The 19,787-nt window shown below is 36.8% G+C and overlaps 1 protein-coding gene across 5 annotated transcripts in view; it reads right to left on the reverse strand.

The window, feature by feature from the left end:
• RABGAP1 (RAB GTPase activating protein 1) overlaps positions 1–19,787 on the reverse strand; it is a 154,046-nt gene that overhangs the window by 102,689 nt on the left and 31,570 nt on the right. For 4 of the 5 annotated variants that reach the window (XM_059410852.1, XM_059410855.1, XM_059410853.1 and 1 more), the window contains 6 exons: positions 11,373–11,607; positions 10,087–10,291; positions 7,929–8,103; positions 7,182–7,339; positions 509–619; positions 58–124 (listed from right to left, as the gene is read on the reverse strand). In XM_059410852.1, the coding sequence (XP_059266835.1) occupies positions 58–124; positions 509–619; positions 7,182–7,339; positions 7,929–8,103; positions 10,087–10,291; positions 11,373–11,607 (951 nt within the window). The remainder of the gene's footprint in view (positions 1–57; positions 125–508; positions 620–7,181; positions 7,340–7,928; positions 8,104–10,086; positions 10,292–11,372; positions 11,608–19,787) is intronic. The other variant, XM_059410856.1, reaches the window with a different exon arrangement.

Below are 19,787 nucleotides of genomic sequence, written 5' to 3' on the forward strand. Positions count from 1 at the left end.
AGTGAACCCTTTATCATGGAAATAGTGTATAACCTTAAAATGAAAAGCAAGTCTTACCAAATCTAACAAGTGCATGTCACTATTTCGTACATCTTTTCCTGGGCTAAGGAGAAGACCAAAACACCTGCAAGAAAGAACAGGCATAAATTTGCAAAGAAGATAATATAAAAAAAAGATGTTTAAATTAGGTCATTTAAAATTCTTATTGATGGATAAAGGACACATTAAAATTATCAATAAACTAGTATTGCCCAAATAACCTTACTTCTTTAATTTACATCAACAAATTCTATGTGTCTTTCATTATCACATAGCGAAAGTCAGCATATTAGCTGAAGATTTATAGGAGTTAATTGAAAGTGAACAAAGTATTCACTTCAATAGACCAAAGAATTCCCCAGAGAACAAAATTCTTCCAAATACATTTCTGAATACAGTATATGGTTACTCCACTGGATTGATAAAAACCAGAATTTATGTTTAAGCTGAATTTACTAAAAATGTGTACCTTTCAATGGCCAGCTCTTTATTAGTTGTTTGTTGCACATAGATGACAATTTTCTTATCAGTTCCTTGGCGAAGTTTAAAGCACTGTCTGTCCTTCTCTTTAGGAACTGCACTGTAGAACAGCATGTTTCATTAATTTTGCAAAGTATTTTCTTGTGACATATACTAGAACAACTTCCCTTGAATCTAGGATTCTTTTCTATGCCTGGTTTTCAAGTCATAACAGAAATTTAAAAATCATCATCAACCTCTTCAGTGAAAATATTATCATTGCTGTATATAATCCACTAAACAATTTGTAACAGCTAGAAAAACCTCATATGTTCCCTAAAATGTGGCTTTAATTTCTTAATCTTCTGTTGTTGTTAAGTTAGATATCTATAAAGCACCTAGCAGGCATCTAACACATAGGTACTCAAAAAAAATGTTAATTTTCTTTTAACTTAGTCACCTTTTTTTTTTTTTTACAAATAATTACTGCCTTATTTGTTTAAATATGTAATAAAAAAATAATCATAGATCTTTTGAATTTCTAAACAAGGTACCTTCAAAAAATAATAGAGATAAGGAAAATATGGCCAACAGTAAACTGTTGCTTAGTGCTTCCCTTAAGCAGTGATAACCTTATTATTCACCTGTGCAGTAACTATAAAAATAATACTAAGGATATAGTTAAACATCTACTTAAGAAAAAAAATTGAAAATATCCTTAAAATTAGAATTTACCAAAGTAATCCCCTACTCTCCCACACACCACTTTCTCTGGCCCCTCTGTTCTAAAAGCAAATATCTGCCAATGGCAATCTGCCAATGTGCAGCAAATACAAATTATGTCTTGGTACTGTATAACTTTAAAATAATAATGGCAGTAGAACCATTAAAAGGTACTATAAAAGGCTAAATGAGATTTCCAGGTACTGACTCAAAGGAAAAAGTGGCTCTGAAGATAAAAAGTTAGTTTGAAGGCCATCTGTACTTAGAGAGTAACCAATTCAAAAACACTCTCTGAAACTCAGAATAAGAAAATCAAAGAATCTGGGTGCCTGGCTGGCTCAGTCAGTGACTGAGGGCTGATCTCAGGGTTGTTAAGTCTGAGCCCCATGTTGGGTGTAGAGATTACTTTAAAATAAAATCTTTTAAAAAAGAGAAGGAGAGAGAAAAGAAAACTGAAGAATCTTAGCAAGGGAGTCTGGAAATGACAAACGTGCAAAGAAAAATGTCTGCATACCAAACTATTAAACATTTGTGGCTGACAGAATTTTCACCTCTAAGGATATGTACACAGGTCTCAACTTTTAAATCATAAAAGCTACACTACTCTTTATGTTCTACAAATGCTGACAGAGAAATAAATATAATCCCATCTCTTAGTAGTATTTAAGACAACAGCAAATACAAAGTTGTCTCTGGTGTCTTAATGCTGAAGTACAAGGAGAAGCCCTATTAACAGGAACAGAGTGGGCAGTGAAGTGAACTTCAAGGAGATTATATTTCTAGTTTTGTCATCATATCACTGAACAGATCCACCCCAATAATTTTATATTGATTTCCTATTATATAAATTATAATACTGAGATCCAGGTTTAACTTCCCCAGGCTTCTTAACTTATAAAACAAGGAAAGTATCAAATACCCAGCATATCTAATGGGATTATATGGTAGAATAAATAAGACAAAAAGTGCTCTGAATGTTATAAATGAAAACGTTCGATCTTCCTAAGGGCTAAAATGAAAGTAGGTTTGTAATATTAAGAATTATACCTTTTCAAGGATGAAAAGAAGAGCATTAAGTCTTGTCACAGCATTGTAGAGTAAAACCACAATCTATCTTGTGTTATGGTTACTTATTACACCTGTATTTTTTGGATAGATGCTAAGTCATATGGGTGCACCACCATGTTTTTAGTGAAATATAACGGACATACAACATTATATTTATTTGAGGTGTATAGCAATGTTTTGACATTTGTATATATTGTGAAATGCATCATATTTTAATTATTCTATTCTGGTGAACATTTAACTTCCACCTTTTAATTTTATTATTACAAAAAGTATTAAGGGGAACATACATCTTGACAATTCTTTGGGTACCTCAATGTTTACAGAATCACTAGAAAAAAACAGCTGTTTGACCTGTTCAAATCTGATAAAGAGATGCTAATTTTCAACAAGTCACTATCACTATGATAGGCCTACACAACACTATTTTTACCATAAACAACAAATTCAATAAAACCACGTTAAAAAAAAATAACAAAGCCCTGACAAATGCAAAAAGCAAAATGACCATCTAGGGATTTTTCATATAGCAACCCCTTGGTATGAGGGTGAACAGGGATGTCTGTGATTATGATCATTCTACCTTGAACATGCCTAAGAAGCAGTTTAGTGCTTCTGAGATCTTAGACATCGTTCCTATTTGTAATTGAAATTTATAAAAGGGATCTACATAAATTTCTTTACTAAAGGGGGAAAATGGAGTTTAAAGAAACTTTTGTTTCTTAAAAAGGAAAAAAACTGTTACAAAGTTTAAAGATTATAATTTCCACTTCCTAGGGCCGGCATATACACTGCGGGAAGCAGCATATCCCAAAGTTGCAGTGCGAACAGAAATACAGCTATTGAGTGTGCACAGACCACAGACCATGTCTAATATTTCAGTGCACAAATCAAAGTTGAAGCTGCATTGTACATGAAATTGGCCACCAGATGGCATGATAATTCCAAAAGTCTTTGCAGGGAGACCAATTGTTATCAGTTGTTCAAACAAACCAGTCACTGTGTTTTCTAATTTGAAAGCAAAATAGTAGAAAACATTCATATTTTAATGTAATTTCATTTTACCCATTTTATGAGGTAATCATAAAGGAGACACTCTGAATATGCAACTATCAATTATGATCCAAGAAGCACCTAATATGTGATATGGGTTATAAAGGAAAAAAAAAATCATCTGTAACTGTAGTAGTTTAAAGTTAGAAAGCACTTTAGAGTCTAGCCAACTTATTTTATAAGTAAGGAAACTACTGCCAGGAGATATAAAAAAACTTGGAAAAGTTCACAGTGTTAATAGTAGCAATAATTAAACTAAATCTAAGTATTTCTATTCTAGGGTTCTTTCCACTACTCTAAAGTATCATTTTACGTAAAAGCCCAAGCCAGTTATTTCTGACCCTATATGCAAGATTAAGACTTCAGACACAGACTCCATTTCTCCTCATCCAATGTGTTCAGGTAAACTTTAATGGAAAAACTGATGTCAACAGCCTTAAGACTTTTAGATTATTAAAACAAATTAACCAGCCAAAAAAAGACCAAAAGAATCAGCAAAACAAATGCAGCTACAAATCCAGCTTGCTTAAATACTGTCATACTTCATATCAGCAGTCAGCTGGTTACTCTGTCTAAAAGAACATAGTAACGTAACGTATTTCCCCATACAAAAGAATTTAATAGCTTTAAAATTCTTCAAACCTTGCCTCTTAAAAAGAGAAATGAAAAAAACAGTCCCATTCAGAGGACATGAACAGACATTTCTGCAAAGACATTCAGATGGCCAAGAGACACATGAAAAAGAGCTCACCATCACTTGGCATCAGGGAAATACAAATCAAAACCACAATGAGATACCACCTCACACCAGTCAGAACGGGTAAAATTAACAAGTCAGGAAACGACAGATGCTGGCGAGGATGAGCAGAAAAGGGGAACCCTCCTACACTATTGGTGGGAATGCAAGCTGGTGCAGCCACTCCAGAAAACAGCATGGAGGTTCCTCAAAAAGTTGAAAATAGAGCTACCCTACAATCCAGCAATCGCACTACTAGGTATTTACCCTAAAGATACAAATGTAATGATCCAAAGGGGCACGTGCACCCGAATGTTTATAGCAGCAATGTCCACAATAGCCAAATTATGGAAAGAACCTACATGTCCATCAACAGAAGAATGGATAAAGAAGATGTGGTATATCTATACAATGGAATACTATGCAGCCATCAGAAAAAATGAAATCTTGCCATTTGGAACAACGTAGATAGAACTAGATCGTATTATGCTAAGTGAAATAAGTCAATCAGAGAAAGACAATTATCGTATGATCTCCCTGATATGGGGAATTTGAGAGGCAAATTGGGGCATTTAGGGGGTAGGGGAAAAAAAATGAAACAAGATGGGATCGGGAGGGAGACAATCCATAAGAGACTCTTAATCTCACAAAACAAACTGAGGGTTGCTGGGGCAGGGGTATGGAGAGGGCGGTTGGGTTATGAACATTGGGGAGGCTATGTGCTGTAGTGAGTGCTGTGAAGTGCGTAAGCCTGATGATTCACAGACCTGTACCCCTTGGGCAAATAATACATTATATGTTAATTTTTAAAAAAGTCCCATTTAAAACTGCATCAAAAACAGTAAACCTAGAAATAAACTTAACCAAAGCAGCCAAAGACCTATACTCTGAAGACAACACAAATAAACGGAAAGATATTCCATGCTCATGGATTGGGAGAACAAAATGTCTATATCATCCAAAGCAATCTACAGATTTACTGCAGTGTCTATCAAAATGCCAACAGCATTTTTCACAAAACTAGAACAAATGCTCCTAAAATTTGCATGACATCACAAAGACTCTGAATAGCCAAAGTAATCTTGAAAAAGAGAACAAAAGTGAAGGTATCACAATCCAGATTTAAAGATGCATGACAAAGCTGCTCTAAGGAAAACAGTACAGTACTGGCACAAAAACAGATATATAAACCAATGGAACAGAACAGAGAACCCAGAAATAAACCCACAATTATATGGTCAATTAATCTTGGACAAGGAATAATGAATATACAATGGGGAAAAGACCATCTCTTCAACAAATGGTCCTGGAAAAACTGGACAGCAACATTCAAAACAATGAAACTGGACCACCTTCTTACACCATACACAAAAATAAACTGAAAATGGATTAAAGACCTAAATGTGAGTCCTGAAACCAAAAAAAAATCCTAGAAGAGAACACAGGCAATAATTTCTCTGACATTAGCTACAGCAACATTTTTCTAGGTATGTCCCCTAATGCAAGGGAAACAAAAGCAAAAATAAATTATTGTAAACAAAATAAAAACTTCTGCACCGCAAACAAAACAATCAACAAAACTAAAAGACAACCTTCTGAACTGGAGAAGGTATCTGCAAATGATATATCCAATAAAGGGTTTGTATCCAAAGTATATAAAGAACTTATACAGGACGCCTATGTGGCTCAGTCAGTTAAGCATATCTGCCTTCAGCTTAGGTCAGGATCCCAGGATCCTGGGATCAAGTCAGTGGGCCCGCTTCTCCCTCTGCCTGCTGCTCTCCCTGCTTGTGTGCTCACTCTCTCTGACAAACAAAGTTAGTCTTCAAAAAGAAAAAAAAACCCACAAAACTTACACAACTCGACACCCAAAAGACAAATAACCCAATTTAAAAATGAACAGAAGACATGAAAAGACGTTTCTCCAAAGATGATATACAGATGGTCAACAGACACAGGAAAGGATGCTCAACATCACTCATTACTGGGGAAATGCAAATCAAAACCACAATAAGGTGTCACCTCACACCTGTCAGAATGGCTAGTATCAAAAATGACAAGAAATAAATAACAAGTGTTGGTGAGGATGTGGAGAAAAAGGAACCCTGGTGCACTACCGAGGGGAATGCAAACTAGTGCAGCCACTGTGGAAAACAGTACTACCTTATGATCCAGTCATTTCCCTACTGGGTATTTACCCAAAGAATATGAAAACATTAATTCCAAAAGATGCATGCAGCCCTATGTTTACTGCTGCATTATTTAAATAGCCCAACCAGGAAAGCAGCCCAAGTGTCCATCAGTAGATGAATGGATAAAGAAGATTGGGGGGTGTGTGTGTGTGTATATACACGCAAATGCATACCACGGACTATTATTACTCAGCCATAAAGACAAAAAATGAAAAGAAAGGAATCAGCCTTTTTCTGACTGACTTTTTTCACTTAACATTATACCCTCATCCATGCTGTTGCAAATGGCAAGATTTCATTCCATTTCTATGGCTGAGTAGTATTCCATTATATATAATTATCACATCTTCTTTATCCATTCATCTATTGATGGACACTTGAGCTGCTTCCATTATTAAAGAAAGACAAAGACCATATGAGTTCACTTACACATGGAACTTAAGAAACAAAATAACAAAGAAAAAAAGAGACAACACAAAAATCAGACTCTTAACCATACAGAACAAACTGATGGTTACCAGAGGGAGGAAGGTAAGTGGAATGGGTGAGAGAGGTGACGGGGTTTAAGAAACCACTTACTGTGGTGAGTGCTGCGTAGCGTACAGAACTTTTAAATTTCTACATGACATACCTGAAACTAATATATCACTGTATGTTGATTATACTGAAATTAAAATTTAAATAAATTTAAATTAAAAAACCTTTCCTCTGCAAAGTTGCCTATTTCCGTTTAGCACTTACAATATAAAAAATTCTACCTATAAAAGCAATCTTAAAAAAAAAAAGCAAACATTTTATACATGAAAGTTAAATAACCTGACCCAGAGTTTCCCTTGAACCACAGATGATACACCATGTTAATACAAACTTCAATCAAAAAAAAAAGAAAAGAAAAGAATAAAATATCCTACCTAAAATAACCTTTACCATCATCTTCTTTTATTTCTAAAGACACAGAGAAGGTAAAGATGTCACTGTCAGGAGTCTGGGGTGCAGCAGCTGCTGAAAGTGGGGTCTGCTTGGCAGAACGGCGGAAGGCAGTGGCAAAACTGTAAAGTATCCGGCTTACCTACAGCGGACAAATTAGAAAATGGGCTGTTATCCAAAGAAATAAAATACCTTTATTAAGGCTGAAAGTTACCTATTTTGTGTGTGTGTTGGGGCGGGTAGTAATTCATCTCTCCCTCACTGATTTCTTTTGGTAAATTACCTAATTTGTTAGGCCTAGAAAGCAAGCAACACTAAAAATGGCCAGAGAAAGGGTTTTAAAAAAGAAATGGCTATAAACACAAGAAATCCAACTGAAAAATGATTTCCTAAATTGTTAGGAACAATCTGAATATATTTATTACAGTTTAAAAAAAAAAAAAAAGGCCTACAAGATTAGCTTTAAAAGAACAGTTTGGGAAATGTGTCATTCCTGAAACCAAGATACCTATCAAGAAGCAGTCTTGGTCTCAAGCACTCTTAGCAACAACGTTCTGGTTACCCAAACTTTTAGTTTCTTTAGATTTCAGCCCATCAGGCTGGAGTCAATAAAACATCAGCAAAGAATTTCATTTGGCTTATTAAGTGACCATAATAACTGCAATTAACTTCAACACAGTGAGGGTAAAGGTGAAGCTTCGTTTGCAGACAGTTTTCTGGTAAGGACTTACAGCTTCTTGTATTTCACACCGGAAGACGTGTATTCTGAAGAGCTCTGCATTGTAATGACTTTCAGTGAAAGCAAAACAGTCACTCTCGGGAGTTCCATCATGCCCTCTGACACAGAAGAGGATTTTGTAGATAGGGTAGTTTGCTATTTCAGTGTTTGTCTGAGGATCTAAGAGTCTGTTTGGGAAAAAAAGTTATAAAGAGCTTAGAGGGATTACGGACTATTCTCACTAAATCCATATTATGATTTGAGACTCATCTTTCTAACAAGATCATAGAAACCATTTTTGGTATGCTAATCATATTAATCTTAAGTCTTAACAAATAAGTTATATGGGGATTCCTCTTTTTTTTTTTTTTTTAAATTTTATTTATTTGACAGAGAGATAGCAAGAGAGGGAACACAAGCAGGGAGGGGTAGTGGGAGAGGGAGGAGCCAGCTTCCCATCAAGCAGGGAGCCCCATGCGGGGCTTGATCCCAGGACCCTAGGATCATGACCTGAGCCAAAGGCAGACGCTTAGTGACTGAGCCACCCAGAAGCCCCAATACGTGGATTCCTGAATTATTAATTATGTAATTCCATGGTACTAAAACCTACATAATCTTATGCTTTAGGGAGGCAATCAGAAAGACCAACAATAAGTACATAGGTTTTCTATATAGTCTGCACCTAAATAAAGACTAGATCAATGAGTAAATCAGACTACCAAAATGAATCATTAAAGCTGTGTTTCTTACTACCTCCTAAAAAATGACCTAATCTGCTTTATTATTTAAAAAAACAAAAAACTGATGTGTTTTCTCAGAGTGAAACATATTCTTCTGATTCATGGCAAATAAGAAAGTACAAAATGTTAACACCTAAAAAAAGATAATTACTAATCAAAAGCATGCCATTCGCTGAAAATCAAAAGTGTGTTATTCATTCAGAAACGTATTGGTTCAAAAAAAAAAAAAAAGAAAGAAACTTATTGGTTCAACAAATACTTACATGATACCTATAATACTCTAAGCTCTGTTCTGGATACTGAAGACACAAATATGAAAGTAATAAAAAGAAACTGCAATTTCAACACTGAATGGGCAGGGCCACTGATGAGGAAAGCTAGGGGTCCGTGCATAATGGAAATACACAGGAAGTGGATCTAATCCACATTCAAAGGCACTTTGATAAAAACTCTGAACACATGAGCAAGAAAAACTGGGTTTTGCTTGTCTACAGAATTAAAATGTATCAGAACAAAGTATAATTTCAGTTGGGAAACAACTACTAAGAAGGACACAGAAATGAGCACTAAACAAGTTTTATAAAAAGTTTCATATTATTGGGGTGCCTGTGGTTCAGTTGATTAAGCATCTGACTCTTTGGCTCAGGTCATAATCTTGGGGTCCCGGGATCTAGCCCCTGCATCAGGCTCTGTGCTCAGTGGGGAAGCTACTTGAGGATTCTCTTTCCCTCTTCCTTTGCCCCTTCCCCCACTCATATATGTGCGTGCTCTCTCCAAAACAGTCTTTTAAAAAATGCTGATTCTGATATGTCAATATTATTATTGCTGATTCTAATATGTTGTTAGATTCAATATGAAACTTCATACTGAACTAATGTGTCAAGCTAGTATCTGTACTGGTGGAACAGGGAAAATATAAATTAATTTGTTAGGCATACTTTCAGGTCAACATATTTCAATTATCCCCAAAACATTTAAATTTTTAAGGTACCACACACAAGTGGGGTGGGGAAGAATATTAAAAAAAACTGTTCAGGGGCGCCTGGGTGGCTCAGTGGATTAAGCCGCTGCCTTCAGCTCAGGTCATGATCTCAGGGTCCTGGGATCGAGTCCCGCATCGGGCTCTCTGCTTAGCAGGGAGCCTGCTTCCCTCTCTCTCTCTCTGGCTGCCTCTCTGTCTACTTGTGATTTCTCTCTGTCAAATAAATAAATCTTTAAAAAAAAAAAAAATAAAAAATAAAAAAAAATAAAAAAATAAAAAAAACTGTTCAAATGAGTAATTTTCGTAAGGGTCACAATCCTTGGGACGTTAAGCACCAAGTGAATTAAATATTACGTGAATAAGATAATTATGTATTTTGTTCACTACTGCTTCTTTCTAAATCTATAGGACAGAAATCTGATCCAAACATTTCAAGAAGCCGGTCTTACCTCACGGTTCCTTCAGACACATTCGGCACTGACAGGGTAACGTCTAGTGAAATCTGACATTGGCTTCTTAAGATGGACATCATCCGTAAGGCTTCCACTTCACTCCTGGGTGCATTTACTGAAGCACAGCCTAAATAAGTTAGTTTGCTGAAAACTACACTGTCTTCATCGGCAGCTGGTGTAAAAGGACTTGACCCTTCAGAATCTGAAAGAAAGAAAATGAAATCATTTTTAATATTTTGTTGACATGAATACCAAGTAAAAACTTACAAGTTACATTTAGGTCTACAATTAAAAACTAATGAGATAATATGCTAATGCCCCAGAAGAAATGCCCATTAAAGCCAGAAATTTCACATTAAAACTCTAACACCCAAATTTTCAGGGATTCCTTTACTGTCAAATCCCAAATCTAAAATGTGATCTGAGGTTAGATCTGATTTACATTTTGCCTCTTCTAATTTGTTCTGACTTTATAAATTCACATTTAGGTCAAAAATATATTTAGTGTTTTACCACTCTGAAAAATTCTCTTTTTTCTGATCTGTATTGCTTTATTTCTCTCATTCATCATCTTAGCTACTTAATGTTCTCCCAACATCCCTGCTTTCCCTTTCTCAAGAAAGCTGCATAGTTTTAACACTCTAGTTTTCCCAATGAGCCTTTGTAATTCCCCTATTCCTCCTTCTCTGTGCTGCCTTTTAAAAAACCTGGCAACTGGGGTGCCTGGGTGGCTCCATGGATTAAGCCGCTGCCTTCGGCTCAGGTCATGATCTCAGTGTCCTGGGATCGAGCCCTGCATCGAGCCTGCTTCCCCTTCTGTCTCTGCCTGCCTCTCTGCTACTTGTGATCTCTCTGTCAAATAAAATAAATAAAATCTTTAAAACAACAACAACAACAACAACAAAAACTGGCAACTATTCCCAAAGAGCTATCTATACAGGCCTGCAGCAAATATCTCTTCCCCAAGCATTATTCCTCCACATCTCTAACACTGTCCTCAAATTCTTTTTCTTGGAAAAACCTTGAAACATTCTGAAACAAGGCTTCCTTAGTGTCATTTAACTGCTGTTATCTCTTGCTTTGATAACCATGACGTACATTTAAAGGGAAATCAGAAGGGTACGTATACCTACCCTTCTCATATGCCCCTAAACCTAGAATCGGAACATTCTAGAAAACAGATGACGGTTTTTGCTTGCTCTGAATCAAACCTAGCACAGGGTGGGCACTCACATATTAAAAACAATAACCTTCAGTTAAGCAAGCAATGCAGCAGTCCTAACCTCCTTGTCCAGGTTTCACTGGCAAGCTCATCTCTGGTTTTTGAAGCCCTACTAATGGCACGGGGTTAATGGTAGATGAAGCTGAGAGTTGGTTAGAAAGAGGTCCATCTCCTTCACCATCCAGTTGTGACCTTTCCACAAGTTCCTTGTCCCCTGGCTGGTCGTCCATTGGAGGATCCATCAGCACATCTGCTAGCTCTTTTTGCAGCTGCTGCTCACTTCCATTCCCTATAATCTAAGGGTCACAAATACACGCAATCAGCAAAGTGAGAAAGAGAGGCCGGTACTAATTCAAATGGTTCCGTATTCTAGAGAAAACTGTCAGCATTTCTTTTGATAGAAAGATATCTTCTGAATGTTTTTTTAACAGAATAAGTCAAGATCTGCAATAAATAAGAGCTGCAGCTGCTCTCTTAATTCGCAGTTTTTCATGAAAAAGTGTATAGTGAATTTGAGACTATTGCCCAGAAATGTATGTGACAGTGTTTATTTGAAGTTTTCTACAGTGGCCTCAACTAACAAAACATCCATAATTTTACTTGTCTGGTGAGAAATAATCTATTAAAAGGAGTATCTTTAGGGGCTTCTCTAATCTTTAAGAAACAGGGAAAATGCGTTTGCCTACAGAAGTTATCATAGAAACAGACTTATTAGGTAATAAATTTTCACATGTATTTCACCACTCCTACTGTAAGTCAGTCTCCTGTAATCCTAAGGGAGACTCCTCTGAAATGAACAGTTTCTTAATGTTCTGACGGCACCGGAATAAAGCTGGTATATATAAAATGGCCTGAGGAGAAGCACACCATTTCAGTAATGTCAAGTGTTTTTCTAGAGTCATGATGGTTTATTCCTAGTTGCTCAATAAGGAAGTAAACAAGTGCAAAATCTAGTGGAAACTGCCCGATGCTAGGGAAAACCACAAGTGACAAAACTCAGTACTGTCACTAAATGTTTATTTAAGAAACACTAAAAAAAAATTCAACAAAACAATTTAGAAAAAGTCATGATCAAGAAAGGGGGTTGATTGGAGGCTTTCTGAAAACTAAAAGCTGACAAGTTAAAATGGGTGGGGCTAGGAGACTATGTTAAAGAGAATGAGGTCTTCCCAGTCAGTCAAATAAACACAGAAGTTAGAAGCAAAATTCCAATAATAACAGACATACCTCTGGACTGCCAAAGAACCCAGTTCAAAAAAAATTTTTTTTAACTCTATAAGCTTCAAGTTCCTTTGGCTGTAAATTATAACTGAGAAACAAACAGTCTTAAGTCTTTTTCTTGCTGACATTTTCCCAAGGAAATGTGACATGTCAGCTACTCTTGCCACACAGGTGTCCAGTCTCGTGGCTTCGGTGACAATGTGTATTTCCCTGAACTTCATTTTATGTTTACAGTTACTGCTAATGGAACTACAAGTGGGTCCCATAATTTTAATTCTTTGTTATGCCTGATCCTACACAACCACAAATGCAACCCAATTTCTTCTTTCAGAAGTTGTACTTTCAGAAGTTTTTAAGCCATCTAAAAAACAAACACAGCTTAGTTCCAATTAACCTCTCATTCTTCCAGAACTGGAGAGCAATTACTGCATCACCTATAGTAAATAAAAGATACTCTAATTGAACCTAAACTGTTTTCCAAGGGGAAAGAAAAAGAACATAAATAGGATAGTTACAGCTTCCTGAACACAGATGGAGAAAAGATATTAGACTCCCTGTTTGTGTAATTAGTAATTAGAACTGGGGAGACTATCACCAAAAGAGCAAACTAAAGCAAAGAGAAAACATTATATTTTACATGTTACAAAGTACTGTTTTGTTCTTTGTTTTACAGAGTAATTAAACTCAAGTCTTCTGTTAGATAGGCTGCCTACATTTTCACGTATTCTTCAATAACAAAAATACACCTAAGCCTGAAAGAAAACACGTTTATATACTTGTATTTTGTTTGTACATGTTTATCTTGCATTCCTCTTTCATTTACAGAGTCTATAAACATAAGAACTGCCTTCTATTTCCACAACTCTTCCTTAAAAACTAGGAAAAAGAAATGTACACACACAAACATTTGATTTTATAAAAACTGTCTAAAAACAGCAATGCAACATATGCTTTGGAAGATTAGGGTCAATATAGTACTCAACAATTATGTTAGATCATTTGTGAACCTTCGATCTAATTTCAAAATTACTGTGACATTATAATACACATACTTAAACCAGGTTAAGGTTTTTGTCATTGTTTTTGTTTTCTTTATTTAATAACTTTTTTTTTAATTAAGTAATCTCTATGCCCAACATGGGGCTTGAACTCATGACCCTGTTATAAAGAACTGCATGCTCCATGGACTTAGCCAGCCAGGCACCCTGTTTGTTTGTTTTTTAAAGATTTTATTTATTTGAGAGAGAGAGAGACAATGATTGAGAGAAAGAGATCACGGGTGGGGGCGACGGGGTGAGGGAGGGAGTTTAGAAGCAGAAGTAGACACCCTGCTGAGCAGGGAGCCTGATTCAGGTCTTGATCCCAGGACCCTGGGATTGTGACATGAGCCAAAGGTATACACGTAACTGACTGAGGCACTAAAGCGCTCATCTGTTGTTTTCTTTATCAAGACAGTCTTCCCTAGGCTTATCTAGGAAACATTTAGCCATGCCTTTCAGGGGTCTTAAACTTTGGCATGCATCAGAATCAGCTGAAGAACTTTTTTTTTAAAAGATTTTATTTATTCATTTGACAGAGATCACAAGTAGGCAGAGAAACAGGCAGAGAGAGAGATAGAGAGAGAGAGGAGGGAACAGGCTCCCTGCTGAGCAGAGAGCCAGATGTGGGGCTTGATCCCAAGACCCTGGGATCATGACCTGAGCCGAAAGCAGAGGCTTTAACCCACTGAGTCACCCAAGCGCTCCAGCTGCTGGAGAACTTTTAAGACACAAACTGTTCAGCCCCAGCTGAATTCTAATTTAGTTAGTCCAGGTGGACCTGATAATTTGCATTTTTAAAAAGTTTCCAGGAGATGGCAACAGTGCTGGTCTGGGGACCAGGCTCTAAGAACCAACCTTAGGTTAATTGTTCTTAACCATGACTACATAGCATAATAACCCATATCACCAGGAAGCATGCTAAAATTAAAATATGTACTCCTCCTTCCGCCCCCTCATCTCCCAAACAAATGAGTAAATCAGTCTCAGAGGTAGAGCCTGGGCATATGCATTTTGAAGAACCTCTACAGGTGATTTACAGAACAGTTGGCATGCCAGATTAGGCCAGCAGACTGCAGTTTGTTGACCCCTGATCCTGATGAACAGCTTAAACAAACCAACGACTGCTTATCACTAGACTCTGTGTTATAATAAAAAAATAAACCCACTGTTCCTTGTTGCCAACAGCATTCTTTTTTTTTTTTCTTAATTTATTTATTTGTTAGAGAAGGAGGGAGAGAGAGAAAGGGAGAGAGCACAAGCAAGGAGAGTGGCAGGCAGAGGAAGAAGTGGGATGCGGAACTTGATCCTAGGACCCTAGGATCATGACTTTAGCCAAAGGCAGACGCCTAACTGACTGAGCCACCCAGGTGTCCTGCCATAGCATTCTTCTTCTTCTTCTTCTTTTTTTTTTAAAGATTTTATTTATTTATTTATTTGACAGAGAGAGAGAGAGAGATCACAAGCAGGCAGAGAGGCAGGCAGAGAGAAAGGAGGAAGCAGGCTCCCTGCTGAGCAGAGAGCCCGATGTGAGGCTCGATCCCAGAACTCTGAGATCATGACCTGAGCCAAAGGCAGCAGCTTAACCCAATGAGCCACCCAGGCACCCCTGCCAATAGCATTCTTAACAGAAAACACAATCATTTCTAAAATAACACACTGCAGTATTAGCCAACGGGTAGACATATAGATCAATGGAACAAAACGGAATCCAGAAACAGAATGACAAATATATGGCCAATTGGTTTCAAAAAAGTTGGCAAGATAATTTAATGGAGAAAGGGAATAAAACAAATGGGGCTGAATAATGAACCTGACATCTATACCTATGCAAGAACATGACGCTCAGCCAATACTCCACATCACATATAAAAATTAACACAAAATGGGTCATGGTCTAAATGTAAATCCTAAAACTATAAAATTTACAGAAGAAAACAAAGGAGAAAATCTGTGAAAATCCTGGGACACAAAGATTTCTAATGACACAAAAAGTAGCATAAAAGAAAAAAAATGTACCTGGGTGCCACAGTCAGTTAAGTGTCCGATTCCTCCTTCTGGCTCAAGTCATGACCTGTCAGGGTTGTGAGCTTGAGCCCCTCCTTCAGGCTCTGCACTGAGCACGGAGTCTGCTTGAGACTCTCTCCCCCTCTCCTTCGGCCCCTTCCCCCTACACTCTTGCTCTCTAAAATAAAAACAAATCTTTAAAAAAAATGATAAAATGATAAAACTAGAAACTTCTGCTCAAAAGACACCATTAAGAGAATAAAAATATAAGCCACACATGGTGAATATGTATCTGATAAAGGATTTATATCCAGAATGTCTTATAACTCAATAAGGAAACAAGCCACCCAATTTTAAAAATGGGCATTTCACCAAAGAAGGTATAGAGATTGCTAACTAATAAGCACATGAGAGAAACTCAATTCATTAGCCATTAGAGAAACTGAAACCTCCACAAGATGCCTCCACAAACCTATAAGCTTGGATAAAATTAAAATGAAAACAAGGCTAACAATAACCAAGGATTGGCAAAGATATGTAATAACTAAAAAACTCTCAAACACTGCTGGTGGGAATGCAAACAGTAGTGTCACTTTAGCCATTTTTCGGTGAATTTTATAGTTAAATATACACTTACCATATGACTCAGTCCTAGGTATTTAACGAAGAAAATTAAAACATATGTCCTGTGAATGTTTATAGCACTATTATTCGTAATCATCAAAAAACTGAACACAAATGTTTATCAGCTGCTTAGTGGATAAACAAACTGCAAATATCTATACAATGGAACACTACTCAGCAATAAAAAGGAATGAATTATTAGTACATGCAATAGCATGGATTATTCCGAGTAAAATAAGCCAGACACAAAAGGCTACACCATCTTGTAAGATTCCATTTATATGGCATTCTAGAAAAGGCACAACTCGAGGGACAGAAATCAGATCACTGGTTGCCAGGGGCTGGGAAGGAGATAAGAGGACAAAAAAGAAGCACAAAGAACTTTTTGGAGTGATAAAAATATTGTGCATCTTAATTGTGGTGATGGTGGTTGTTATGAGTTTGCATTCACGAAAGCTTATAGGACTATATACCTAAAAGGGGTGCATGTTACTATGTGTAAATTTTACCTCAATAAACTTAAAATAGAAAGGGGATATTGATAGTGGCAAAGGTTATGCATTTGTGAGAGCAGGGGTTAAATGAGAAATCTCTGTACCTCCGTCTTGATTTTGCTATGAACCTAAAACTGCTCTAAAAAATTAGGTCTATTATTTATTTATTTATTTTTAAAAGATTTTATTTGTTTATTTGACAGAGACACAACGAGAGAGGGAACACAAACAAGGGGAGTGGGAGAGGGAGAAGCAGGCTTCCTGCCGAGCAGGGAGCCTGATGCAGGGGTTGATCCCACGACTCTGGGACAAAGGCAGGCGCTTAATGACTGAATTACCCAGGCGCCCCTAAAGTTTATTTTTTAAAAAAGAGAAAATAAGCATGGTTTCTATAAAAGATGCAATGTGAGAACACACTGCTCATTTTTTCTATTTGCATGTCAAAAGCTATTCATCCAGAGTACTGTTTTTTAACAATAACCTCAGTTTACAGACTCTCCTGTGCCCACTTCATCTGCTGCCAAGATACAGAAACAATCCCTAGTATGTATCTACAACCCCTTCCTCAACTGTCTACTGGAGAGAAAATCTTCAGCTAGATGCCCCAGACAGTGTGTCAAACTTAACTCACTGACTCCTCCTCCTCCTGTATCCTCTTTATTTTTTTTAAGGAAGCTCTATGCCCAGTGTGGCGCTGGAACTCATGATCCCAAGATCATGCTGTACCAACTGACCCAGCCGGGTGCCACCTGGTTTTTTTGTTTGTTTTTAATTAGGGAATTACACTACTACCCACTTAGTGGGCCAATGAAAGAGCACGATCACCCCTCACCCTTCACTTCTCTAATCCCCACATTACTCATGAATCCTACTGATCCTTGTCAACTGTGCAGTTTTTCTTTCCTCTCTCGGCATAGGTAATACCACAGGACAGCTAATGTTCATTTACATAAGCCTATTTTTAGGAAGACAGGAGTTTCCTTGCCTTTTCTCTCCTATGACCTATCTTTCACACAGCCACTGAAGTTACAATTGCAAAGCTTAGTTCTGATCAAGTACTACCTTACTTTTAAAACCTCCCATGTTTCCTCAATTCCCTTAAGATAAAGCCCAAATTTGTAACTATAGTCTATGAATTCTTCACAACTTTGCCCAATTTATGTTTCCATCTCTTACCAATCACACCAAATTACTCACCTTCCCCAGGACAGAGGATAAACTTTCAAGCATCTAGACTTTGTATACACTATTCCCTTCCCTAGAAAGTAATCCTTCCCTTCTTTCTGCTAAAACCAAGCTTAAATTCTGTTACCTCCTCTGGGATATCTTAATCGTGCAATATGGGGTGTAATTACTTCCTCCCTAGGGATGCCACCATCACATGAGCATACATGTTTTAGAGAACCAGACCTTGAACTAGACTGGGCATTATTAGATGGCACAGACCGCTTAAGTTATCTTTATATTATTCCCAAAGCATTGGATATACTTATTGCACAATATACCTACAATACATGTTTACTGAACTGAATTTTATAAATGCAAGGAGTAAATGCCAAATATTTTGATATTGAATATTCTACAGATTTTGGCTTAGTTATGAAAAATGAAATATGAATTCTTTATTTTCACTTTGTTTACTTAAACACAAACAAAACCCCATCATCTCCTCCTATTATTCTGAGTCATTAAAGGTTTAATGTTTACAGTAAGAATACTGGGCAAGACCAGTTAGCATGATGCAAACCAATTTTATTCTGAAGTCCAAAAAAGACTTCCTTTCTAGGAGGGTTCAATGACATAATAATAATAATAATAATAATAATAATAATAATACTGTAGGACATTTGTTTATTATTCAGGCACTATATGTGATTTTTACAGGAATTATCTCATTTCTCACATGGTAGTACCCGCCAATTAGTAAGCATCCAATTAGTATCTCCCTACCTCACTTCCAGCTATTTCATTTTTTTTTTTTTAAGATTTTAAGTTAATTTCTACACCCAGTCCCTACACGTGGGGCTTGAACTTAAAACCTTGAGATTGAGTCCCATGCTCTACCAACTGTGCCAGCAAGGCGTCCCCCACTTGCAGCTATTTCTAAATAAACTCTGACCCACCTACTGGAGTTGAGGTTTGAAAAAGCAAATAATAACTTAAAAAAAAAAAAGTTCCACTTTCCATTATCCAGAGAAAACTAAGAACACACCTACTATTTATGTGAAAGACCCATTACTGAAATAACACCTATCCTTCCAAAATATATCAAATAAAAGTAATAATTTATACGGTAGAAGTGGCTACAGGTCTGTATCCTTGAGAGCAAAACTGCATTTATAGAAGAAAGGGACAAAATGTTTCAAAGACAACAGCCAGAGTCATTTCCTGGAGTTAATTTTCTACTCCTAACTTTATAGCCCCTGTTTCCTGTCACTGCAACAATACCAGCTAGGCCCTTCTGGATCTGACAGTTATACAAAGCTACTTTAGGTAGTTCGGGATCTTTTTCTTGGGATTTTGTCTTCAAGAGGCATGCTTAGGAAATGACAGTGTGCCTTGAGAAATCCATAGATGATCAGAAAATTAAAGACACATCCATGATATCTACAGTTCCCACTACTTGAGTCAGACCATAATGAAAATATAAATGACAATGCTTCAGACAGTAATATTACTCAGCTTCAGTATAAAAACTAAGGCATTCTGAAACAAGTACATAAAGCTCACTTTTACCAGAAAGCACAGCACAAAATAACCCGAAGTCCCATTTGGATCCTAGAAAGTATCGTTACTAACCTCAAATCCACTCACATACTTGTTCTGTGATCTTTGGTAAATCACTAAATTACTTTGTGCCTCATTTATAAACTGCAGCTGTTTTGACTATCCACCTCTTTATCTTCTGTATGAAGTTGGGAGCAGAGAAACCACCTAAAATTACCATGAGGAATCATTAACATTAATTTAAAAAGAAGAAGCAACAGCACCTTGTGAATTCATCCTAAAAGGTCAACTGAAGACAGACCCGAAGTATTTATGACTGTGTTGCAAAATAATGGGATTATGACTGGGTTTTCCTTTTCTTATTGT

Source organism: Mustela nigripes, chromosome 9, assembly GCF_022355385.1.
Source record: "Mustela nigripes isolate SB6536 chromosome 9, MUSNIG.SB6536, whole genome shotgun sequence".
NCBI lineage: Eukaryota > Metazoa > Chordata > Mammalia > Carnivora > Mustelidae > Mustela > Mustela nigripes.